Genomic DNA, 25,346 nt, shown 5'->3' with positions numbered 1-25,346 from the left:
TGTATGAGTTGGATGTAAGTTGGTGCCTGCTGCAGCCAAGTGTGAACAACGAGTAGGCCAGTGATAAATAACTTTGCTTAGGTATGGTGTTTGTTTTCCTCTGACTCTGATATGCAATATTAATCTGCTGAGTGAAGATTAAAATCTCAGAAGTTTACTGATGAAAAATCCAAATGCAATGAATCCCAGATCGATTATTTTCACTCTTCCTATTGTTTCATAATGTGTAAGCTAAATTACTTGAGATATGCGATTACTAGGAAGATGTAGATACAGATACTCAAACCCTTGCTAAGGAAACAGGTGGGGGAAAATGGTTCTTTAGTACATCCTCCTGCTGTGTGAAACTCTTTGTCTTTGCTATAAATAGGGTGATTTAATTTGGGAATTTGCTACTCCTTTTAAACACAGTTAAAACAGCTCTTGAAAATGCGCTAAGCTGTACCCGCTGTGTTTGTAGCCTTCCAGTTGTAGCTTTTACATTTGGCTTACTTTGAATACGTGTGTTTTTAACGCATACGGATAGAAAGTATGCTCATTTCTTCCCATAAGTTTTATCGCTGTGATGATAATCTTAAAAATAAATGTGTGGTGTTCTTTCCCCTCACTCTCAGTCGTATCACCTACCAGAAAAGCCTAATAAGCAACAAAATAGTGTGAGACAGTATTTACATCACACTTTTGAAACAGATTCAAGCAGAACCAGCTGCTGTAAGATTATTTTACAAATCTATTGTAAATTAATAAAAGGGGAAAATTGCCTTCCTTTAGGTAAATTACAGTCTCCCTTACTAATTACCGTAGCTTGAAGCCGCAGTAAATAAGTACCTGCCTCACTGCGGTGAATGGGAAATGAGAAATGTAATTTTGGTAACCAGACTTGCCTTTCTTTACCCATTTAGTTCGTATGTGTTCCAATAGCTTCATTCACGGAGCTCTGAGTGTTGCTCAGTAAAAGCTTCCGGAGGATAATGTGTTCAAAGTGAAGCACATGCCGGCAGCTTTGTTCAGCGCCGCCGAACCTGCGCGCTGCGCTCCGCGGCCGCGCTCGCCCCGCGCCCCTCCGCTGCGGGCTCTGCCCGAGGGGCAGCGCTGCTTCCAGCCGGGAAAACGCCGAGCCAAGCGGCTGTGGGAAAGGGAGAAAGGAGGGGATAAAAACCCCGAACGAACCAAAGCCCGTTTGTCGGTGTTTGCCCGGTGGGAAGCGCGCTCGCTGCGCGCGGGGGAGGACAGGAGGTGCCGGGCGGTCCGAGCGGGGCGCGGGCACTGCGGGAGCGGTGCGCTGGGAGAGGGAACGGGGAGCGCATTGTGTGTGCGTCCTCCCTCACTCAACGGCGCCGAGACTCCCAGGAAAGCTCTGGGCAGCGGGTTTGATTCCTTGGAAACGCTCGTAATAATAATCTTAAGGGTAAAAAACGTATCCGTAAATCCCTGGGAAAAAGGCTCGTCTATGTGACCCAAAGTGTCGCGGTCCCCAGACAACTGGAATCTGTGTTTAGAGGATGCTTAAACTACTGCAGCCGCTTTGCTCTATTTCTCGGACGTTTCTTTGTATTAAGTTTCCGGGTACACTTGTCTTTTTCCTCTATAATTAACTTTCTTTTGCTGGATTCATTGATAGATACGATAATCCAGTGTTGGTAATATCTCAATTCATTAACATAATGAATCAGAAGGGAGAGGCTGATAATAAATCAGAAAGCTTCTATTTATGTGAAATATCTTGGCAACTGGCAGCAGTGAGAAGGCAGTAGAAGGAGTATCAGACGGTTAACGGGACCTCGGCAGCGGCTGCAGGAGGTCTCAGGTGCTCTCTGCGGTTTCAGCGCCTGAGCCCTGCACAGGACAATCGTGTCCATTGCAGTGGCGCTGATTTGGGAAAATACCTGGCTCCCGTGGCCTCGGTCTCCCAGGTGGTTCAAAGCGCCATCCCCGTTGTGTTTGGGCTCCCGGCCGCCCTGCGGGCTGGGACGGGGGATCCCACTGCTCCCCGCCGCTGCCGTGGCCCCGTTTGTGGCGTTGCCCGCGGGCTGGGGCGGTCCGCAAGGGGCCGGGGATGCTCCGAGAGGCTCGGCGAGGAGCCGGGAGAGGAGAAGTGGGTCCAGCGAGGTCCCCACTCCTTGTCCCATCGGCTGGGAGCACTTCTGCCCCCGGATCAGATCTCTTTTAAAGTTTGTTATCAGCCTGCTTCTTCTGCCAACGCAGAAGACGGCAAAGATGCAAATACTTGTAGAAGTCAAGTTTTGTGATGTTTCGGGCTTATACACCCAGAATTCTGGGAGCGGACTTCTTCTGTGATCTGTGTCTACAGCGGTTTGTCCCCATTTGGGACAAAAAGGTGCTTCGGTGACTAAACACGCTCTTACCGGAGTCACTTTAAAGCAGAGTTTAAGATCACTGGTGACTTGAAGCACCCGCACTGAACTGCTGCTTGTGCTCCTGGGGAGCACGCCCGAGGCTCCCTGAGGGCTGAGCCACATGGCCCAGCTGCGGCTTCAACACCTTATGAGGAGAAGCAGCCCATGAAACAGAGAGCACAGAAGTCTAAATGTACCCTTTTCCTTTTTCTTTTTTTTTTTTTTTTTTTTTAATTTTTAATTGAGGGCACGTGTTGCCCGTAATTCAATCAATTAAGCAATTGCAGTAAATCAATGAGATAAATACAAATAACACGAGGCTACGGCTTTGAGCTAGGCAGGGTTAGCAATAAGAGTGAGCTGGGGGTGGGGTTAAAAGCTGGGGCAGCGTCATTTGGAGAATCAGGGTGTGTGGTGGAAACCAGCTAGTAAGGGAATTTCCCCCTCTCCCTTACGTATCTTCTCTGAGGTGCTGTGGTGACGGTGTTGGCCAGCACAGCACCGAACCTGTGACAGGGCTGCTGGGAAGGTGGAGGGTGACTGGTTAGGACTGGTTAGGGCAAAGCTGGCCGTGGTGTGGGGTCTGAGTGCAGGAATCCTCAGGAGAGGATGGCCATGGGGTGCCTGGCCGGCCATGGGGTCGCTCCAGGATGGCAGTCCAAGGGATGGGTGCCTTTCCCTGCCGGTGGCTCCTTCTGCCTGCCCAGCCCCAGAAGGGACACCCGCCCCATCTGCATGAGGTTCTGGGTTGCCGGGCAGGGAGCCTGTAGCCCTCGCTGTGGCCACTGTCGGTCCCGGCTGGAGGGAATGCCTCCGCTTGGACCCGCCGTGCCAGCTTTTCCCTCAGGTGCCGGGCAGCCGCTCCTGGAGCCTCAGTCTCCCCACAGAACTCAGCTGTGGATGGCAATGCAGCCCCGGCTGTCTGGGGGTACCCAGGGTATAAATTTGAAGGGGTTAGAGGGGACCTGAGGAGAGAGGCGTGAGGAGGTGTCGGGGGAGTGGGCAGGAGCCACACCACGAGGGCTGGGGAAGGAGCACGAGGGCTGGCAGCAAGAGCCTAGAGAACAGAAGTGCCCTGATCGCAACCCTAGGAGGGTGAGGCCCATGAAACCCGTCCGTACCTCTACGGACCCTCGTGGATGGCACGCAGGGGTGGGCTGGCACCGTCGAGGCCCAGCAGGCTTACTTAAAAATCATGCAAATACTTCCGTAAAACGGCTTAAAGAGGAAGAAGGACAAGTCCTACAGGCACCTGGGCGTCCTGGGGGACACGGCGGTTTGGGAAAGGCATGCGTCAATTTAGCCCTGGTGTTGACTTAAGCGAAAGTGCTAAGCCATTCCTAAACCTAAGTCAATACAGACTTAAGCCAAAATTGTTATTAACGAGCTCTAATCTGATTTAAGAGCCTCCGAGCGAGCCGTGTCTACAGGACGCGCGTTGCCTTGCGCCGCGCTCCGCGGTGCCCGGTCCGGGGGGGCCGCAGCGGGAGGGGTCGGGCTGATGCAGCCCCGGGGAGGAAGGAGGAAGGCGGGTATCGGGGAGAGCCGGGCCGCCGTGATTTGGGCTGGCCGGTGATCTCCCTCCGCCGGATAACTTCTTAAAACTGTACCCAGCTCGGCTGCTCTGGGGCGGTTCGGGTCTGTGCGAGCGCCTCGGGCCGGGGCTGCCGGGCCCCCTCTGCCGTGCCCGCCCGGGGTAGTGCCGAGCGCCAGCAGCTCCGCTCGCTCCGAGAGGGACATGCCAGTGCATTTCTTCCCCTGTCCCAATGGGGCAGTTGAGCCCTCCACTCCACCCCTCACTGGGGGCCTTTCTTTTCTTCCCCACCAGCTTTGAGCAGCGCTGTTTCAGATTGGCCTTTTTATGTTTGATATAAAGAATAGTTGTTGGCCAATTCCATCTTTTCATCGCTGCTCTCCAGGCCCGGGTCCAAGCGGCTTGTCAGATGCTCATTAACTCCCCCTTTGGCTCTTTCCAGTGTGTCTCCTAAGCTCATTGTGCCAAGAACTAGCGCTTCTTTCTTTTTACATGGCTCCCTTTCTCTGCTCCATCAGGGAGACAAATTACTTTCCAAAAGGGATCGCCAGGGATGGTTTAATGAGAATTTCTCCAGCGCTGGCCGTGGAAATCAATGTAGTTAACATTCGGTGCACTTAATTGGACTTTTCTCTTCTGCCTCCTTCAAAAAAACTCTGAAGCTATCCTGTTAATCTCTCATTTGTAATCAATTGTGTTGACTAAACAAAAGTCTAGGTCGTCCTTTCTTCCTGTCCCAGACAATCCTTTGTTGCCTCTAAATGCCTCATTCTTGAGTGCTCCTGGTCGTGTAGATGGGTCCGATTTTTGACAGTTCATTATTGCGCTTTTGTCCATTTAATCTCCCTCGCTGTGTTTTGCATGTGCATGCCTTAATGAGCTCCGTTGGCAATTAACATGTTTCTAGCAGCAAACTGGTTGCTCAGACGTTTGGAGAGCGGAGTGCAGGGAAAAGGGCAACGCAGCTGCCTGTAGGTTGGTCGCTTCCCGGTGCCCGGCGCGGTACCGGGACGCACCTGGGAGCCGCCCGGTGCCGGGGAAGCGCCGGGCTGGGCCGGGCGGGCCGAGGGGGAAGCACGGAGGCGCTGGCACGTCGCTCTCTGCTCAGAGGCACCTCTAACCCTCCCCCCGAGGCACCGGCACCGCTCAATCTGTTGTGTGCGCGGTTGCGGCGCCGGGAAAGGGGTTTTTGTGCGGGTTTTGTGTTATTGAGGCTTGCTGGCAAGAGTGCCGAAGTGTGAGCAGTCGTGGACAGCAGAAACATCTTGTGAGGGAGAAGATAATTGGAGTCTCTGGCGTGTGTGTGTCTGACAGAGCCGCCCCTCCCCCGCGATCTGCGGCTTGTGTGTGCCGGGATCCGGGCGAGAGCCGGGGGGGGGTCCGGGGCCGGCCGGTGGCGAGCGCGGTGCCGCGGCCCCTTCCCGGAGCGTCCGAGATCGGGGCAAGCCGGAGCGACAGCGGGTCCGGGGAGGGCTGCCCGGCGCCCCCCAGGAGGGGCCAGGTGACCGAGCCCACCGGCGGCGGCGGACACGGCGCTCCGGGTGCCCCCGCGATGCCCTCAGCCGTGACGGGGATGCCGCCCTCCCCCCAGACGGCTCTGTCAACAACGCCGCTTTTTATAAAAATGCGATAAGAACGCACTTCCTTAATTCCCTCCCTGGGAGCGGGTTTCGCGCTGCTCTCGCCCATCAGGAGAGCTGAGGAAGCAGCCTGCGCGCTGTCTGTGGGGCCCGCAGCCGCGCCTGGCTCCCGCTTTCGGCTCCCGGCTGGCAGCCCAGACCTCTCCCCGGCGCCCGAGGTGCCGAGAGAGCGGCGCTTCCCCCGGACCTGGCAGCGGCACCGGCTCCGTGGGCGCCTCTCGGGATGCGCGCGCCCCGCTCCCGTCCTCCGGGACCTCGTCCTGCCGCGGCCGCCCCCGGCACGGTGTCCTCAGGGAGAGAGGGGTCCCTCCCGCTGTCCCCGGCCCGTGGGTTGTCCCGCCCCGTCTGTCGCGGCGGCGGGAGAGCCGGGCTCGGCTCCCGCCTGCCGGGGCTTCAACCGCAGCCCCTTCACTTGCGGGACCGCTTCCCCCTGACAGGGTTTCCGGAGAGGTGACGGGGTTTGCATTTTTTTTTCCTTTTTAAAATTTTCCCTTTAGTCTAAAACTCTCCCAATTTTTTTTAACAAATTCTGTTACGCTCTTTTCCCGCTGCCAGGATCACTGGACATTCTTTTTCGCTCCTCAAACCGTCAAAACGCTATTTCAGACACTCGAAAATGCAAACCCCGGGAAACTCTAAAATCGCCCCGTCTCTACAGCGGGAGCGCGGGGTCCGGAGCCCCGGCCCCAGCCCCCAGCCCTCTCCTTGGAGAACATCGCAGCCTAATAATGAATCCAGAAACCCGGAGCGAGGGGTTGACTCCCGTTCCTGCGCTCGGCGGCGAGCTGTGCTCGTCCTCGCCTCCCTCTATTTAACCACTCAATTAAGCGGAGGAAGGTGAGCTCCCCATTACGCCGTCCCCAGGCATTTCAGTGCCTCTCTCGTTCCCCTCTTCATTGGCAAACCCGGCCCGAGCAGCACGCACACGCCCGGCCTCCTCAATCTCCTTTCTCCGCTAGAATAATATTGTTCCTAACGACGTGGCCGGAATAGACACTTGCGTATTAAAAGTGAGGGAGGGGGGGAGATGAGAAGGGAATATTTAGTGTAATCCAAGTGCTTGATTATCCATATTCTGATCACAAAGAGTTTCTGAGGCCTGCTGGGAGTGATTAGATTAATGTAATGCGGTTTGAAGGGTCTGTGTTTTCTCTCTTAATTTGGGTCATTACTCGGAAAGCAAGCGTGAGATCATTTTATCTGCATGCAAGGAAAGATAGTCATTCAGGAGCGGTTTAAACACGCCGTAATGAACCGACCCCGAAAAGCGGCGCTGGGAAACTCCGAGCCGCCCTTCGCGCTGCCGGTCGGGGCCGCGCAGCCCCGCCGGGGGTCCTGCAAGGGCTCTGACCCCGTTCCGGGGGGCAGCAGCAGCCCTCTGAAGCCGCCCGGCTCCCTCCCGCCCTCCTTTTGCTCCTCTGGTGCCCGCGGCGCTCAGCGGGCCCCGGAGCGGCAGGGCCCGGCTCCGCAAGCCGCGCTCGCACGGGGGGACAGCGCCGTGCATCCCGCTCCCCGCTCGGGCCGGGGCCCAGGTGGGAAATGAGACACCTGCGAAGGGCCGGTTTATTGTCCCGTGATAGATATAGATATAGATATATTCCTCACTTATTCGAGCGTACATTTAAAATGGAGATTTACAGACACGTATAAAGAGCGCTGTCCTGGCGCCGGGCGGGGGGCGGCCAGCCCGGCCCGTCCTGGCCCGCTCCGGCGGCGCAGCGCGCCGTTAAATAAGATTCCTCTTATATACAACTGCGGCTCGGGGTCGCTTGCTACCGGCGGCTGAGCTCGCTGGGAAAAGGACAGAGAAGCGAAGGCTGGTTTGGATAAATAGTGCTGGCCTGGTTGAGCAGGTCCGAGTGTGGCGGCGCGCCGGGCCCTTAGCTCTGCCCGCTGCGCCCAGGGTCCCGCGGCGGAGGAGCGCTGGAGACGCTGTCGTGCAACTTTCGGACGTGCTTCTTTAAATCAAAGTTTCTGCAAAATCCTTTCCCGCAAGTGACACACGTAAAGGGCTTCTTGTCATTGTGGGTGTGCATGTGGAAAGTCAAGTTATAGATCTGGTGGAAGGCTTTGTTGCAAATGGTGCACTTGTACTGCTTCTCTCCGCTGTGGGTCAGCTTGTGGTTCTTGTAGTTGCCTGCGAAAGAGGAAAAAGATGGAAAAGGGAGTTACCCGAGGGTGCCCGGGCAGCATGGTGCACAGGTAAGGGGGGCTTTAGGAAGTGTCTCCACCCGCACCCCCGTCCCACTTGTCAAACTCGGTCCTCGTCAGCGCGGAGCAGCGCGCAACTGGCACGGCACAAATGAGAGGCAGGGTCAGCCCGGTGACCCGCGGCAAACGGAGGGCTCTGGATTAGGACCAAGGCCCGGCACCTTTCATTTAAAAAGCATTTAGGGGGAACCGTCAGCACTGCCCGGCGATGCGGCCCAGCTTAGAGGGAAAGTAATTGGGAGCGGCGGCAGATCTGTCCGCGCCCCTCGCTTTCCCCAGCCGGGCAGGGCTCGCCGCGTTTAATCCCCGTTAATGATGGGCGAGGGCCCCGGCGCGTCCCGGCTCAGCTCACCTTTCTGGTGGAAGCCCTTGCCGCAGAACTCGCAGACGAAGGGCTTGTAGCCGGCGTGGATGCGGATGTGGGTGTTGAGCGTGGAGCTCCTGTTGAACGCCTTTCCGCACTGGTTGCACTTGTGGGGTTTCTCCTGCACCGGGGTGCGAGAGGCCCGTCAGTGGGGGCTGCGCGGAGAGCAGGGGCGGCCGCCGCCTCCCGCAACCCGGCCGCCCCCCACCTACCTGGGTGTGGATGATTTTGTGCCGGCACAGGGTGCTGGCCTGGCGGAAGCCCTTCCCGCAGACCTTGCAGACGAAAGGCCGGGCCCCCGTGTGCACCGGCATGTGGCGGGTGAGGTTGTAGTGCGCGTTGAACACCTGCGGGGAAGCGCCGGGAAGGCGAGGTCAGGCACGGCCCCGCCGCCGCCGCCCCCGGTTCCCCCACCCGATGCCGGCGCCCCCCTTACCTTGCCGCAGACCTCGCAGGTAAAGTTTTTGGGCTTGCCCTCCGCCGCCCCGCCGCCGCCGCCGCCCCCCATCTTGGCGTGGCCCTTGGGGGGGCCGCCGCGCTCCGCCGCCGCCGCCTCCTTCATCACCTGGTCCAGGTGTCCCGGCAGCCGCTCCTTATGGGCGAAGGGAGGCGGCGGCGGCAGCTTCTCGGCCGCCAGCCCCGCCAGCTTGGCGTTCTCCAGCAGGAAAAGCTTCTGGTGGGCCGAGAGCCCCCCCGGCGACGGGGCGCCCAGCAGGCCGGCCGGGAAGAGCTGTCCGTGCAGGAGGTCGGCCGGGTGGTACGCGGCGTCCAGGTAGTTGAAGTAGTAGAGGGAGCGGGGGGCGGCCGGAACGGCCCCTGCCTGGTGGATGACCTGCGGCTTGATGAGCCGGCCGCTGGGCTGGCCCAGGGCGAGCTCTGCCTTGCAGCACACGCCGCAGTTGGCTTTGCAGAGCCCCGCACCGCCCCGCAGGCTGCTCTTCCACAGCTCCGAGTAGTTGAGAGTCTTGGAGGGCAGCTCGTAGCCCAGAGGCGGGATGGGGATCACGCAGGGCAGGGGCGAGCACAGGCTCAGCGGCTTCTTGCCTGGCTCCGGCCCCGGCCCGCCGTGCCGCTCCTCGAAGGCCGGCTTGGGCTCCGACGTCTTTGCCATGATCCGCTCGATGGAGAAGGCCAGGGTCTTGGAGGGGTTAGCGGTGGCGGCTCTGCCGTCGTGCCGGGGGCAGGAGGAAGGCATGACCGTCTCCAGCGACCCCGGGCTCGCCATGTCGCTCCGCCGTGCGGGAACTTGGTGTGAGCAGCGACTCGCTCCCGCGCTCGGCTCTGCATTCCAGAAAAGCCAGGAGACAAATCAATTTAATAAGCACCTTGTTCTCCCCCCACCCCACCCCCCACCGGCACCCCCTCCCTATTTACATTCAAATGAACATATTCAAGAACAATGGCACGTAGGGTACCAGATTACTGCTCATTAAGCGGAACACGCTAAAGTAACATGCAAGCTAGACCTTGTTAGTATTAAAAAAAAAAAAAAAAAAAAGGAAAGAAAAAGAAAAACCTTCCCCAGCCCGATGCCACCCAGCCGAGCCCCAGCGATGGCCACGGTCCGGGAAATGCGGGAGCAGGGGCGGGGGGCACGGCGAGGGGCGGCGGGGCTCGCCTTGGGACCACTTACCTTTGCCCAGCTCCGGCGAGACTCATCCAAGCAGCGCAGCGTGGCCACAGTCACATTTTGATAGCAAACATCTTCCTGAGCGTCAGATCACGGTCTCGAACATTTAAAGCTGACATCATATGAAGTCACTTTGAGCAGAATGACATGGGGATGCCACCATGGATCTTCCCCAAGCCGAGGCGCCGGGCTGGAGCGCGGTGGGTTGGGGCAGAGAGAGGAAGACGAGCCCCCCCCTCTCCACGCACAATTTCCTTCCAGTTTAAGACGCACAAATCGCTCGTGTGCGAGCTGGGTTTTTCCTCTCTCTCTCCCTTCTTAAAAAGCAACTTGCAAAGCAGAGGAATCGTTTTGCATGTGGCAAATTAGAAGGCAAGTGCGATTCACAAGTTGGGTGGAAAAGAGTGCTCCAGTTCTTGCTGGGGTTAGAAGAGCCACTCCGAATGAGCGTGAGGATTTTTTTTTTCTTCTTCTTCCTTTTTTTTTTTTTTTTTTAAGAAGGGGGAGAATGATTTTTTTTTCTAAAGCAACTACCACGCAACCATGCTCGAGTTATTTTGGCAACCCATCTGCAATCAGCTCCGTTGCAACCGAGCTGGAAGATAATTAATAAATTGTCACTTATCTGCGAGCCTCTCCAGCATGTATAAATTAATAGCCAACCCATTAATTAGGACAGTGTATTAATGTTAATTAAACTAAGTTTAATTCCAGCCCTCTCCCCTCTCAGGGTAACTGGTGATTAGCCTTAAATAAATGCGGAGGGAGTCGTGTCCAGGACTCGAATTCGCTGCTGAAAAAAAAAAATTTAAAAATAATAATAAAAAAGACCCGTGTTCAGCAAAGGGAAGTTCTGCAAGTTGTCACCCCCTAAAGGTGTCCGCTGCCCCGGGGGGCACCCGGCGACTCTCCCTTGCCCTTGTAGCCCTTGTCCTGCCCCCCCATCACTCCCCCCAGCACTTTCTTCTTCCCCCTTTCCCCCCCGCCCCCCCAAATAGGCGACGCTACATTATAGCGCCTGGATGCCGGGGTTTCTTTCCTTCCTCTCTCTAATTAAAACACCGTGATGCGGGAGGGGAGGATTTGCAGAAACCTCAGATGCGAGGACGCGGTAATTGAGAGAGTCCCGCGTACACCTGTTTGGGGGGGCCCGGCTGCAGGGCAGCACCCCCCGGGCTCTGATTAGCCGCCCCGTCCCTCGCCGGGGCTATTCAGCCGAACCAATTTTCCCCCGGCGATTCAGGGCGCTCAATTCTCTTTCACTTGTAGCCACTATAGCGCTGCGTGGAACCTGGTTTTGTGTGTTTCTAAAATAAAGGGGAGGATTATCCGGGGGAGAGGGGGGGAGCGAAGGGTTTAGATTGAGCCTGGCCAGAGGTAAAGCAAGCAATGAAAAGGCCCCTATATATATATATTTTTCCCCCTCCCTCGCGCGTCTAAGAAAGTTTAGAGGAATTCGGGGGTTTTGTGCGGCGCTGACAAAGCCGCGCCTCCTCTCCCCGCCGGGACAGCTCGCCGGCGGCTGTTTGCAGACAGGCTTTTTCACCTGCGAACCACAACACGCTCCAGAAACAAACTTTAAAAGCGGCGGCCGTCCCGGGCTGCCTGCGGGCGGAGGGGAGCGCCCAGCCCCGGGGGTTCACCCCGCCTGGAGCATCCATCAGGTGCTGGCGCCCGCCCAGCGCTGCCCGCCCGGAGCTGCCGGGTCAGCGTGCGGGGGAGCGATGGAACCGTCCCGCTCCCGGGGGAGAGGCTGGGACGGGACCGCGGGGAACCGCAGGAGCCGTGCCCGGTGTCTGGGCTGCGGGAGAGCCCGGCTGAGCCCCGGGCAGGCACGCTGCACCCGAGCCGCGGTGCCCGCCCAGCCCGCGCCTCCTCCGGGCAGCGGGAGCGGGCAGGCGGCGGCTGCGCTGGGCTGGACTCCGCTCACTGCCGGGGCTCGCCGGCTTTAGCGAAGTATTTAATTAGCCTCCACAAACTTCTTTTCCTCGCCTGCAGATTATACTGAGTGGAGGGTTGGGAACTATTTTACACCTTGCCACTCACATGTTAATTAATCTCTATCTAACCCTAATTGCAGTTTATTCAAGCACCGCTCAAACAGCTCACCCACACAATAAACACTGGGGCTGCTTTTATCCATATTACTCCCCGCTCACACGTTGAGTAATTAACTCCAGTACCAACTAATAGTGCAAACAAATATTTTCTGTAAACGAGATGATTTCGGGCAGGATAAAAGAAGGGCTGCGGAGCCGGGACCGGGAGCTCGCTGCCAGCTTCCCCGAGCCGCCCTCGTCCTTGCCGGGGTGTTTGCTGAGCCGGGTCTCTCCCTCTTTCCCTCCTTCCCTGGCCAAGGGGGCAGCTGGCGGCTCGCTGCTGTGCACCCACCGCCCTGCTCGGGGCAGCGGCTCCCGCAGGCCCCGGGGCTCCTGGGGGCGAGGAGAGGCAGGGGGGCCCTCGCCGAGCCCAGGGGCTGCCTCCTTCCCGCATCCCGAGGCCGGGTACCGGCTCGGGCCGTGCCGCTGCCTCCCGGCCAGCTCCAAACCGGGTGCCGCACGCCTCACGCATCAGGGCGTTGAGATCCCAGCTAAGACCCGGGCATCAGAGCTCAGTATTTTAATTGAAATCGCAGGTTTAGGCACAGCTGGAGGCCGTCTCTATCGATTCGACTTCTGCTGTTCCGGCGAGCATATTACAACTGACTGACTTTGAGACAGCTGCCCCGGCCCCGCCGCCTGCCCAGCACCGAGCCCGAGCCCCGGTGCTCCCGGAGAGCCGGGCGGGAGGGCTGGGGTGGCTTTGGGGGGGCCCAGCGGCCCAGCCCGGCTTTGGGGGGCAGCAGCCTCTGCACGTCGGGCGCGCAGCGGGCTCCGGGCTCGGCCCCGCGTCCCGCCTCTCCCGTGGAGGCAGCTCTCCCGTGGGGTTTTAATCCTTTACCCCCGACATTTGGAGGGAGAAATGGTTTGCGGATTTTTCCCAAGAAGGCGCACGCCGCAAAGACGTTCCCATTGCGGACGCGATCGCTCCTGCGGTTATTTTTACACCGCTGCCTCCCCAGAAAAACGAGTGCGGTGCCCGGGCGGGCCGGGCCGGGCCCGGGCGGGACACGCGGGGTCACCCGGGGCTCCTCCAGCGCCCGCTGCCCTCGGGGGTCCCGTCCGCGCCCGGCAGCCCCAGCCCCAAACCCTCCCCGGCCGCTGACATCGAAAACCGGCGGGGGTTCCCCTTTCTCTCATCCACAGCCAGCCCCGCTCGGGGAGCGGCTCCCGGGGACTGTCCCGGGTCGGTCCCGGGCGGGCGGGAGCGCAGGGCCCCGCAGGCTCGGCCCGGCTCCCGCGTCCGTCGGGCCGCCTCCGCCCAGGCAGTCGGCACTGGGCATTTCTGGTCCACTGGAAGATAACTTAGGATCCTCCTAGTTATTTAACTTGGCAGCTGCTTAAACTCTGCAGTGGAAGCTGCCGAAAGTTATTAGCATTATGCTTCAATCTCCCCGAAATGGTGGCTTTGATTTCCATGCTGCTTTGCTTTTTATAGGTATTTTTCTAAATACTTTTTTGCCCAATTCTTTTCCCTATTGTTTTTTACTAGAAGGTGACGGACTGCCGGGTCAGCCACCGGCCCGGGCAATTTGGATGGGGCTGTCTTTGTGAGCCGGAGTGGGGGAACAGCTCTTCCTGCGGCTTTGCAGCTTTGTGCAAGGGTGCGCCGGAGGGGCCCAGGGTTGGGCTGCGAGAAGGTCTGGGCTGCGGTGCCGCCCGGCCCTGGCCCCACCGCGCTGCATTTGGGTTTGTCTCCGTGCAAGGCAGCGATTGTGACCTCGAAGGGTCAGCCCAGGGATGGTCCCCAGGTGTTTGGCCGCAAGTGAGTTTGCAGTGGTCAGAGACTGGACAAAATAATGAGCAACGAACAGAGAAGCCAGGGTAGCGAAGTTTGGGGCAGAGGTGAAGTGAGGGTTGTTATCCATGTGAATCTGTCAGGTTATTCTTTTGAAACTTCGATACTTGGTCCAAGGGAGCAGTGCCCCTGCAGCTCTGTGTGCCTCAGTTCCCGCGGGCAGTCCATCCCATGCTGCAGAACCCACAGCATTGGGGGTGACCCTCCTTCCCTGTCACCCAACAGACACAGCCACACTGGGGCAGGAATGGTGCCTGGCAAGGCCACCTTGGATGGAGCAGTGGCTTTGAGACCCTCCCAAGGTATTTTTTCATTCCTTTTATTGAGTTATGGACGTTACTGCCTGACTATAGGCAGATAATTTTATTTTATATTTTTAGATTTTTTTTTTAATTGGGGACCTAAGTTTTTGGAGCACTGTAGAGGTTCCAGAGGAAGTGTGGTTGGTGGGATGTTGGAAGCAAACTGGCTGAGTCCTTGCATGGCTGTACTGGTCTATATTGTCAGTGATGGCAGGAGTAACATCGACATTTTCAACCTGAATCCAATTTTAAAAGCTGGTATCTGACCTGCTTCTAAAACCGTTTGCAATCTAGTCCCACTGCAAAGCAACCGGCAGGGCACCGTGGCAGGAGCTGCACAGAGTGCCTCGATGGCAATCAAATGGGCTTATGTAATTCTAAAAATGGCAACTCCTTACTTGCCACATCTCTTTCTGTCTGTGCGGAGAGTCCTGCAGAGCTGCCAAACAGAAGCAATTGAATGAACTCTTTTCCCGGCTCATTCCTCCTTCCGCAGCTCGGAGAAAGTGAGCCAGAGCCTATTCTAGTTTGCCTGTCAACAGGAATGGTAACTAACGGCTCGATCCCAGCCAGGCTTTATGCCCCAAAAACGCTGCCTGCCTGCCTGAGAGGAGCAGAGAGAGACATCCTGAGGGAAATCGAGTTCCTGGTGTGAGACTGGTCTAGCCCGGGAGGCAGGTGAGGAGTCCTTGGAATCCACACCATGTCCAAAGCCAACCTGTCCAGTAAAGCAAGGAGGAAATTGTTGAAAGGGTGAGCTGCTCTTCTCCATCTTCATTGTCAGAAATAGTCATCCTTCGCATTGCAGTAATGGAGCAATGCTGCCTTTCATTTCTGAACACTGAAACTGAAAGATGTTCCTTCCTAATGTTTTGAAATGTTGTACTTTTTTTTTTTTTTCTTGATGGAGTGGGAGCTTTTAAGTTTTTCTGGGTTTGTAGGGGTTTTTTCCCCTTATTTTCTATTTAGGAGAAAAGGTGGGAGGAAGTAGAGAAGGAGAATATAATGGGGGGATGGCCTTGTTCTCACTTTCCTACTGAAAACGTTTCAGGAAAAGGAACAAAAAACAGTGAAAATGGGTAGAAGCCCACTTCAGTTTCATGTTCCTATTCCTTCCTTTTTTTTTGCTTGGAAGAAGGAAGGCCAAAAAAGTAAGTGGGACAAACTCCACGTGTTTTGAATTATTCTCCCCTTAATGAGATAGAAAAACATCTCATTTTCAAAATTACTTCCTTTTTAAATGAAGAAAATCAAACAGAGAAAGAATCCTTCCAAAACCAATCTTTCCACTGTCATTTTGCCACTCACTCCTCACTCAGTGCTGTCCGGTCTTTCTGGTTATGCCACACCAGGTTGTTTGAGGTTTGTATTTGCCATTTTTTGAAGTGTTGTCACAGATGTTCTTACCTGCTGCACAGCTGGACTCCATGGGCTGCACGGTGTGGAGGTGGCAGTGGGTGGCAGCACCTTGTCCCCTTCCCCTGGGGAGGGTGGGACCGGCTGGACTGCAGCATCCCTGTCCCTCATGGTGGCTAAGGCAGAGAGAGCCTGGCAAGGCTCCCAGATTGACAAGTGAAAGTGTTGCTGTGCTGCTTGGGCACAAGAAATGGGTTGATTCATGAAGACATGATCTAGAAAAGCCACTAAAAATCCCCCCAACAATGAGAGCCCAGACTAAAAAAACCAGACCTCATTACTGGAGGAAAAAACTTCAGTGCACAACCCAAGTATTTCCTGAATGTTCAAGAACACCCACAAATTATGTAAAAATAGATGAGAATTTATTTATTTGATTTAATTATGAGCCTAGATTGTGATTTTTGGGGTGGGGCTGGAGATAGTGATATTGAAAAAACAGTTGTGCAAAAAGCCAGGGCAAGTCATCAGCCCTGGGGCACAGAGGAGCTGCTTCAGCTCTACCTCACAAAACACAGAGCACTGCAGAACCCACCAGGAGCTCTCAGACTTCTTGGGTGTGGAGGGTCTCACCAGGGTAGCTGTTTCTCCATGGAGCTCTAGGCCTTTGGTCCCACAGTCCGTGGATGAGGCTGGTGCTCCATGGCCATGGCCAGTTTGTGCTGGAGGGTCGGGCTCATTAATCCCTGCTCATACACCAAGCACATGATCAAGGGTGGATCTGTCATGGTGAGCATTAGCTGCCCTGGTGGGTCCCATCCCCACTGGTTGACTCCCAGAGCTGCTGCACATGGCTATGGAAGATGTTCCTGTCCCTGCTGTGAGGGTCTGCATGGGCTCGGAGGCTGCCACGTCTCTGCCTCTGACGTAAAACCAAACCCTCAATCTTTCCCTGTTTTAGCTGGATAGAAAAATACCTTTCCTGTTACCAGAGTTCATCACCACCACATTCACCACCAGTCTTTGAGCTATTTATCTCCTCCTACCTCCCTTCCAGTGCGTGCTTCTCCTCTCCAGCTGACAGCCTGGGACAGCCCCGACATCAGCTGCTGGTGGAGCTCTCTGTGCAGAAAGCCAGTCCTAAACGGGGTGGCCTTTGCTCCCCCCAGCTGTCATATCCTCCAGGATCTGCAACAAGTCCTGATTTTACAGACCCCATCTTGACAGTCCCCAGTCTGATCTGACCACCTGGTTTGTTTTTGAATCGAGCACTTGAGTCATAACATTTCTGTTTATTTCAACAACTGTATTCCTTGCATAGGAAATGAGCCAAGATGGTCTAAGGCGGGGATAGCAAAGCATGTCATGGCTGTAATTACTTTTGCTCTCCCAATATAAAATTTTACAGTATAATCAAAACCTTATTTTCGTAGCACTGGACTCTGTTATTGACTTAATCTTCTTAAGTGCTCCTATTATTCCAGTGATTTCATCGTTGTATGTTGATTTTAATCTTTTGATCTCCATATTAGCTCCTGCCTGCAACTAATTTGTTGCTCAGTGTTTTTCTTTGTTTTGACCTGTGAGGCATTTTCCTCATGGCACACAACTCTGCTGGCAGATTGCATATAATCTCTGCACTTTTTTTCTCCCATATTTTGCATAGTTACAACAAATGCGGATTTATGACTCGAAATGGAATATGTATCTTTCAGAAAGGCTGAGGAAAATATCACTTCAGGTTTAGCTTGAAAGCCTAAACTTGTTTGATTAAAGGAAATAGAATGGAATACAGCTCACCAGAGAGAGGTGTCACACAGGCTTTTTTTAGTCCAGCAAGTTCATGATGGGTGAAAACTGCAATAATTATATTATATGCAGTCAGGATCGAAGAGTTCTGAAAGCAGTGCTAGACCTAAGATGAAGAGGGCTGGGTTTTGTGAATGGCTCAAAGGACTCTCCCAGCCAAGCTTGGTTTGATACAACAGTGGCTTTGTTGAATCCTGGCAACATGGAACAGGTTTTTGAACAAATACTGGTGATGGAAGCAGAGTTCTCAACTTCCCAGCCAAAGTGCAGAGGTTGACATAGAGCTCAGCTGCATTTTGGTTGCCCATTAAACAGCAGCTTTTCCCTTTGGTAGTTGATGGTTTAACCTGTGCTGATTTATCATGTGCTTTGTTTGCATTAGCTTTTTCTTTTAAAGCTTAGAGAAATAATTTTTGCCTTAGGTTTGCTGTGACTTTTTAAAAAAGAACACAGCCTGAATGTTGGCAAAATCATCTTTGCTTTGTTGCATGCCTGTTTATGCTTCTGAACACAAATTGTCTTCTAATATTTTTGACGTTTTGGTCACTAGAAAGGCAGAAAAGCAATTTCTAAGATGCCTATGGGCCAGAAGACATGCATTACAGCAGAGGGGAAAGAATCTGTTAGTTGGTGAAATATAAAACAAATTGGATGAACAGCTGCTGACACTTGTCAGTCAAATAGTTGATAGCATTTTCAGTCTCCATGCCACATGCTTTAAGTAAGTCTGTCAAAAAAAGGATATTTTCGCTGGACTTCCCTGTAAATATGAGAGAAGTTTTGGCCTGATCTATCATTTAAAATTTTGCTGGCAGAAGAATGAAATTTTCCTCTTTTCCCAAAACTGATTGACATAACTGCACAGGCAGATTCTTCATCTAGGTGCAGTTGTACTGGCACCAAGTCCTTTGACTGCTGGAGCTCGTTCCATCACAGCAATGGGCTGAAGTGAACCAGCAGTACATCTTTACATTCCTCAGCCACCTGTGCCAGTGCTACATCTATCCATTTCTTACAGGTGCTGCCCAAGGTGTAGCTTTGCTCTGCAGGAGCTGAGCCCTGTCCAGACTGTAGTCTGTGGCCAGGAGGGATTCAAACCCAGGAGGGATTTGAACCCAGATTGATATTTTTCAGGCAAAACCAAACCATTTGTATTTGACATTTCTTCAGGGTTGACCCAGGGTGGCTCTTCCCACTCCTGGTGCCACAGTGCAGCACTCATTTAGGGGAGGGTTGGGCTGCCAGCACAGCCTGGCCACGTGCAGGCTTAAAGGCAGTGGGGATCAGGGGCAGTGCACTCCTTTGCTCAGCCACAGGCTGCAGGCTGTGGAGTGGGAGGTTCAATCCTGCTTTGCAGCAATGCTGTAAGATCTTCTCCCTGCTTACACTAAAGTACATAATCTTAAAGCTCATCTTTTGGGTCCAAATGCCTTAAAAATAGTGAGTTGGCTAATGCTTCCCTCTTCTGTGGTCAAGCCTCAGGACTGTGGAATTTCTGGGGTGCTTTTTTGGGGTTTGAGGTCACAAAAAGCTGTCACAGGCCACAGGGTCACTGCTCATGACAGAGGCACTCAGTTGAGGGTGTCCAATCACTGCTGCTTTAGGGAGGTACCGACGCGTGCTAGCAATGCACAGCCAGGGAGCATCTCCTCAAGGCTGCACCCACACTCTCTCATTCAAAAAACTGAGCAGGGCTCACTATTTTGAAAGGTGGCAGGTGGAAGTGGGCTGTGTTTTTACCCAATAAATATTTTGTGTTTAAAAAAAAAAAAAAAAAAAAAAAGAGAGACATTTCCAGAGCAGAATCAAGCTGTTTCTCCAGCTCTGCTCTGCCTGACTGCCAGCAGAGCTATAAATTTCCATGTCCTTCAGTGCTCTTTGCTACCAGCCTGGTGACCACCCCAGTAAGGCTTTCCTAGGGCTTCTTCTTGGAGCTGTTGTCCTTCACAAAAGGCATCAAAGGGAGAGGATAAAGAGGGCATGAACTCACGTGTGCAGCAGTATTTCTGTGGGTCTCAAGTGGGTCTCACCCCCTAGAAAGAAAGGACCAGGTGGTGCTTGCAGTTTGTTCCTTACTTTAAATCTTGTGAGACTTGCTTTATCAGGGAAATCCTGGGAGTGCTTCAGGGTGGGATTGAAGGCTCCAAGCATAATGAGGTCAAGGAATTGATATTTTTTGTGTGCATGCCAGTGACAGACCTGCAGAGGCATCTGAACTGGTTTTGATAGACCGAGTATGACTTAAACACTCAATTACTACCCCAGCTCCTCCAAGGACTCAGGGCCAAGTAGTTGCCCTATAAAGGTGGGTAAGAGAGGGAAAAGCTTCCTGTGTCTGTGGTCACAAAGCCAAATTCCTGCCTAAGTCCTCAGAAGTAGCTTTTTCTGGCAATGCTTCCCTCTACCAGCAGCACAGAGCAAGACAAGTATCAAGTCTGCTGGGCTACAGTCAGGGCTCAAAATTAGTCTATCCTGGTGCATCAGATGGCTCCTCAACACGTAAATGGTGCTAAATGTGCACATCCACCACCCACTCCCGAAGTGAAGCCCCTGCTAATGCCCCTGTTCCAAGGGGGTGGTGTTCCCAGGACACCTGGGAAAGGTGGATGCTGAAGGTGTGGGGTGTGGCCATCCAGGTGGGGCTGCACAGCACCTCCACAGCAGATGCTAAACTGACACAGAGGGAAGGGACCCAAAAATCCAGCACTGCAGGTGAATATGCTCCAGGCTTCCAGCCCAGTCCAGGACTCAACACCCTCTTCACAGGCAGTTCCAGAGGTCCCAATCTCCTCCCATATGTCCAGCGTGGGTCTCATGTTTTTGGGCTCTGGAATATGGTTTAATTGTTCATTATGTCAGGAAGGCTCATCCAGGTAGGACGTTTTTCCATTTGCCCGTCTTTTATTTGTGAGGGATTTGTCCTGGTGCCCAGGCTGGCCACAGGTTGTGTTTGGGGGTAAAGCTCACCAGTTCTTCTGCTGCTCTCTCAAATGACTGAGACCTGGGCTAGCAGGAACCAGTTCTGGTGTTCTAGCAGGAATCAGCTGATGGGAGGGAGGGACTGCAAAACCTCTCAGAAACTATGAGTCTAACAGAGGATCACAGAATGGATTGGGTTGGAAAGGACCTTAAAGATGATCTACTTCTAACCTCCCTCCATGGGCAGGGACACCTTCCACTAGACCAGGTTGCTCAGAGCCCCTGACCTTGAACATTTTCAGAGATGGGGTATCCATGACCTCCCTGGGCAGCCAGTTCAAGTGTGCTCCCATTAAACATGTTTTCCATCAAACCAGACTTTTATTTAATTTCAACTCAGGGTTTGCCTCTGCCCTGCTGCACTAAGACTGCTTTGGGAGAAGTTAAAATTTAAACTGAGGCCTTTGAAGGAGGGTAAGTGTTGGGTAAGGCTAATGGCCAAATAATAACAGGGGCTGAACCAGAGCAGACATCAATTAGATGTCGAGGGACAAATCACAGGACACAGAGTGCAGATAATGGTGGAGACAGCTGTGGTGGTCATAGCAGAAATGCTCTTGTACCTGGGGAACAGTGTGCCCCCAATCCTGGCCTTTGGGAGCAAATCAGGAAACCATCTTCTTAATTAATAAACTAAAGAACACCCATGAGAAAAGAAAATGCCTTTATTCTGTGAGGTTGGGGCTCTTACATCTCAGCTTAGTTTGGTTTTTTTTTTCTAAGGCAGACATAAAAAGACTCCATAATTTATTATTAGGACATCTGAATAGTTATTTATTGAGAAGCCACAGTTCTCACACTTTTACAACTGTCGGCTTGTATAAGGCAAAAAAAGCAAGATGGATCACTATTTTACACAGAAAGTAAAAGCTCTGGAGAAGGAACTGATGGACATGCAGTTACTGGTCAAAATGCAATGTACATGACATATATAAAAACCATTGTGAAACAGAGGAATTGTAAATTATGGTTACAATCTACCGAAATAAATATTCAATATATTATTATAAACACATTTGTAGAGTCTAAGAGTGTAATTAAAGTTGTCTTTGTACATACACGGTTATTTGAAATTTAAACAAAAATGTAACATTTAGAGGAGCAAACGTCAACATAAAACAACTGCTTTGGACTTGTAATGTGGCATGATATATCCATAATGATAGGATTAATCTGGTGTGGCAATTAGAATGACTAATCCTCTGGGATGTAGTCTCTATGGAGTTAACTGCATATTGAAGGGAAGAGCCTGGGACTTTAACAAGGATGCAGAATGATTCAAACGGCTGTCTGGGTTTGTTTGTTTTCTGGTTTTTAAATGAACAGAGAGAGAACAAAAAAATCATTTGTAATTGCCTGGTTTTTCTTTTAAAAACAAAGCTGTTTTTTTTTTTTAATTAATTTTAAGCAGTTGGCATCCACAGAAGAGAAAGAAATGAAAGGACTCGAGTCACTCATCTTCACAACAATTTACCATCAATGTATATACAGTACATTAATGAAGCATTGTTTAAACTTTAATAACAGGGACACACCTAGGATGTTTTCTATGTAGTTTTTCCATTAACAGTATTAAACAATGGTGCTCCATATTGCTTATGAACATATAGATATGAAATTAGGAAACCGATGAATCAAAGAGAGGTGCTAATCTTATTACCACACAGCTAACATGGCATTTGTATTGGTAAACTTCTCATGGGCATTTAGAGCTGACATAAAAATTCCTAATGTGGCTAACTGAGTTACAGACGAGGTACATGCACGGATACCAGGCGACCCCCAGCCGCTGCTCCAGCTGCCCCTAGTCATCCTCCTCATCCTCCTCATCGCTGTCCTTCATGGTGATGCCCTGGAGCCCCCCGCCCTCGCTGACCGACGCCGTGGCCTCCTCCACTGTCAGCCGGTTCCGGATGGTCTCGTAGGTTTTGCTGTTCAAGGTGGAGTCCAGCACGCCTTGCAATCGGAAATCTCGGTACGTTTTCTACAGCACACACAGGGAGAGGTCAGGGCCAACACCAGCACCCCTGCAGGAGTCAGCCTGTGCCCCTGTGCTGGGGGTTTGGGGCCACTAATGGGGGAGGCTGGGATACCAGGGAAATCCCAGTCCTGGGGACGTTTTGCATCTCCTGGGAAGTGCAGACGCCACAGGAGCATCTCTGCTGGCCACTACACCCTCCCTCAGGGTGCCTTGGGCAACAAATTACAGCTCTGGGACTCCAGCCCTGCCTTTGTGGGCTGGGCTGGGCAGCTTCAAAGCAGCTCAAGGGAGCCTTGCATAGGGCGGGCTGGTGTCTAAAAAGGCATCGAAGCAATATAAGGGCTCTGCTCCAACTGACTTCCCTGGCTCCTGGATGTGTTCATCCTGCCTCTAATGTCAGTTATTTCTCTTCAAGCAGCAGGATGCTTATCCCCTGTACCCACAGACATGATTACACATTCCTGGAATGCTCCATATTAAACAATCCTACCTACAGTATAGGGATTAAATAAACTAAGTCCAGGATACTGGACGAAATTATTGAGGTATGAATATAAGCATGGGCACATGTTTCTTAAATCTCCCTTTCTTCACCTCAATCTGGAATTGTATTTCCATGGTTCCTGTACTTCTCTTGTTATTACAATTAATATCTCTTATTTGAATTTATGCTTAAAACCTTCTCAACTCTGTGAGATAAACCCCTGTTCTCGTTGTTCATTTAATTCTGCTTTGTGCTCTGCATAGAAACTATTTACTGTTCTGCTATTTCAGATAGTCTTTGGGTTTGTTATAGCTGCTTCTGAATGTAATATTGGTATAAATAAAGCACAAGGAAAAAAGCTTTCCTCAGCTAGCTGACAAGTAGGAATAATCTGTCTGTGCCTGTTGTTTTCAGTTATGAAAAGCACATTTAATACATTTCAGTTTTAATTTATTCATCCCTTCAATGTGTTCACTGCACACAAGACCATAAACATTATAAAATACTAGACCAAAAAGCATTAGATAGAACCTAAAATGATCAAAAATATATTTACCCCCTTCTGTGATCTTATTATTTCATGTAAACCACTGTGATTTCACACTGAAATAATTATCATTAGTCCAAGGCACACACACACACAGATATACACATACACGTGCACTTAAAGAAAAAAATGCTACTTTCAGGGTATGTTATCTCACCTTTGTGATCTCTCAGAGTTGATTATATACATCCATTGTAAAAGAAACAACTTCAATTAACTATGAGAACAATCTCATTTGTATTCTGACAATAATCACGAGCCATAGCTGGGCTTAAATGTTTCTAGCAAAACAGTGTTAAAAACTTTTGGGTTGATTTAACCCATTTTAACACCAGAGCTCACAGGTGTGATCAGTGAATTTGTGATCAGTGAATTTGTCCACAAAAAGGCTAATTCTGGTGCACTTACTTTACAGCAAATAGCAAGAGAGTTTGGTTTTTGTTTTTAATGCAAGAAGTTAATTTGTTCTTATTTGCACACCTGTATTTTACATCTCTCTGCATTTAAAGTTCCCGTTTATCCAGTGCTACCTGCCATAGACCGAGCTATCTTAATTCTTTAAAAGAATATTAATGAATCCTTCATTTATCTGCCAGTGACAGAGCACATGCCACACACGTGCAGGAGCACACAAAGGCTCCTCCTGACAGTGAGGGGCACTGGGAACACCCTGGGTGCTTACCTTGACTATCCTGATGAGGGTTTTCAGCTGGTAGATGTGGAGCTGCAGGTCCATGCGGTCTGTCAGCCAAGTGCACACAACACTCATGGAGCTGGTGTACCATTGCTGCAAGAGAGACACGGCTTCTCCAGCACCCACACAGGGCTCTGTGCAATGCCCTGAGTGACACCTGTGCCCCCAGCATCCCATCACAGCCACCTCTGACCCTCACAGCCACCTGCCAGCCTGCTCATGGTGGGCCACAGACTGAGAGGGGAGACTGGCATCTGCTCTTACACAGAATTTCCATGCATGGGCTTTTACATTTTAATAAAAATAATAACAAAATAAAGTTATTAGGAGGGTAAAGGCCACCAGTAGTGCCTTGAAATCTGATTTTGCCATTGATGGCACTTGCCAGCAGTGATGTGTGTTCGGCTCGAGCCATGTTTTAACCTGTTTCTCCCACAGTGAGAACACAGTCCTGCCTTTAAGGATTTTGGTCCCACACTCAGGTTACTTACCATCTTCAAATTCAATCATAAACAGGCACAGGATGAGTCTGGGACCCTGAGGGTGAGCAGAGGGGAGGCTCATGCAGGGAAAGGTTTGGCTGGGGGGAAGGATGCTGGTGTAAGCACCTACGGGTGGGTGCCTGCCCAGGCTGTGTGGGAAGTTCTTTGGTTTCACCCTCACAGTTATGAAAGATGGAAAAGCAGCAAAGAAATCAGCTTGTTTCAAGCTGCTGAGCTCACAGGGCCCCTCCAGGGGCTGAAATTGTGCTGCTGTCTGTGCAAAAGGCTCCCAGCAGTGTGGCAGCAGCCTGCAGTGCAGGAAGGCTCTTGTGGGCTGTGGATCAGAGCCCTGCTCATGCAGGGCTGACATGGCACATCTGATGCCCACAGATGAGCAGTGAGCCCTTAAGAGGAGGAAAAGCAGGGGCTGGTGGGTGGGTGGGGAGCCACAAAACCTCCCCAAGGTGCTCAGCACAAGGGCTGGTTACAAAGCAGGCAAAAACCCATCACACCTCTGTATGCACAGCTGCACCCTTCTTGTGACCTCTCTTACACACAGAGATCAAAGCCCATACTGCAGACCAGATGTAATTGATCTAGAACCAGTTAAAATAGTAAAGAAACTGCACCAGACCAGTTTATGAAGATCCTGACAGGGCACCATCCATAGTCTGGGATGCAGCTGCCTCCCAACAAGCCTGAAACCTCGCACCAGTCCAAGTCAGGTCTTGCTGCCCCCCTCAATGCCCCCTCGGGCTGGGGGTCTCTGACACAGAACATGCCCTGTCCTGCTGCTGGTGCAGCAGGGGAATGGAGACAACTGAACATTCTGTAATTGCAAAACTTGCCAGCGATTTGCTTCCCTCCATCCTTTGACACCAGCACCCACAAGGTGGCATGAGGCTCACCAAAGTAAACAAATGAGTCTAAGCTAAACCAGCCCTGCATCACAAAAATGTGTGCTCAACACACATCTCTGAGCTGAGTGGCAGTACACCCAGGAGCTGCATGGGGATGAATTTTCCCCCCAACTCCAATGATGCTCCTCTACTTTAATTTCTATACCACCTCTTTGTAAC

At 52.4% G+C, this 25,346-nt stretch overlaps 2 protein-coding genes across 14 annotated transcripts in view; both read right to left on the bottom strand.

Moving 5' to 3' along the window:
* Window positions 1-7,076: 7,076 nt before the first annotated feature.
* FEZF2 (FEZ family zinc finger 2) lies at window positions 7,077-10,214 on the bottom strand. The gene is made up of 5 exons (XM_066558113.1): window positions 9,740-10,214; window positions 8,543-9,387; window positions 8,319-8,453; window positions 8,095-8,227; window positions 7,077-7,668 (listed from the first exon to the last, which is right to left on the bottom strand). The coding sequence occupies exons 2-5, from the start codon at window positions 9,329-9,331 to the stop codon at window positions 7,412-7,414; spliced, it is 1,314 nt and encodes a 437-aa protein (XP_066414210.1). The 5' UTR covers window positions 9,332-9,387; window positions 9,740-10,214; the 3' UTR covers window positions 7,077-7,411.
* Window positions 10,215-20,726: 10,512 nt separating this feature from the next.
* The window catches only part of CADPS (calcium dependent secretion activator), a 204,146-nt gene continuing 199,526 nt past the window's right edge, over window positions 20,727-25,346 (bottom strand). For all 13 annotated transcript variants that reach the window (XM_066558057.1, XM_066558058.1, XM_066558064.1 and 10 more), the window contains 2 exons: window positions 23,774-23,878; window positions 20,727-22,063 (listed from right to left, as the gene is read on the bottom strand). In XM_066558057.1, the coding sequence (XP_066414154.1) occupies window positions 21,884-22,063; window positions 23,774-23,878 (285 nt within the window). In that variant the 3' untranslated portion in view covers window positions 20,727-21,883. The remainder of the gene's footprint in view (window positions 22,064-23,773; window positions 23,879-25,346) is intronic.

The sequence above is a fragment of the Molothrus aeneus genome, chromosome 12 (genome assembly GCF_037042795.1).
Source record: "Molothrus aeneus isolate 106 chromosome 12, BPBGC_Maene_1.0, whole genome shotgun sequence".
Classification (NCBI taxonomy): Eukaryota; Metazoa; Chordata; class Aves; order Passeriformes; family Icteridae; genus Molothrus; species Molothrus aeneus.
The sequence above is the reverse complement of the archived record's forward strand: the minus strand, read 5'-3'. Positions and strand labels throughout refer to the sequence as shown.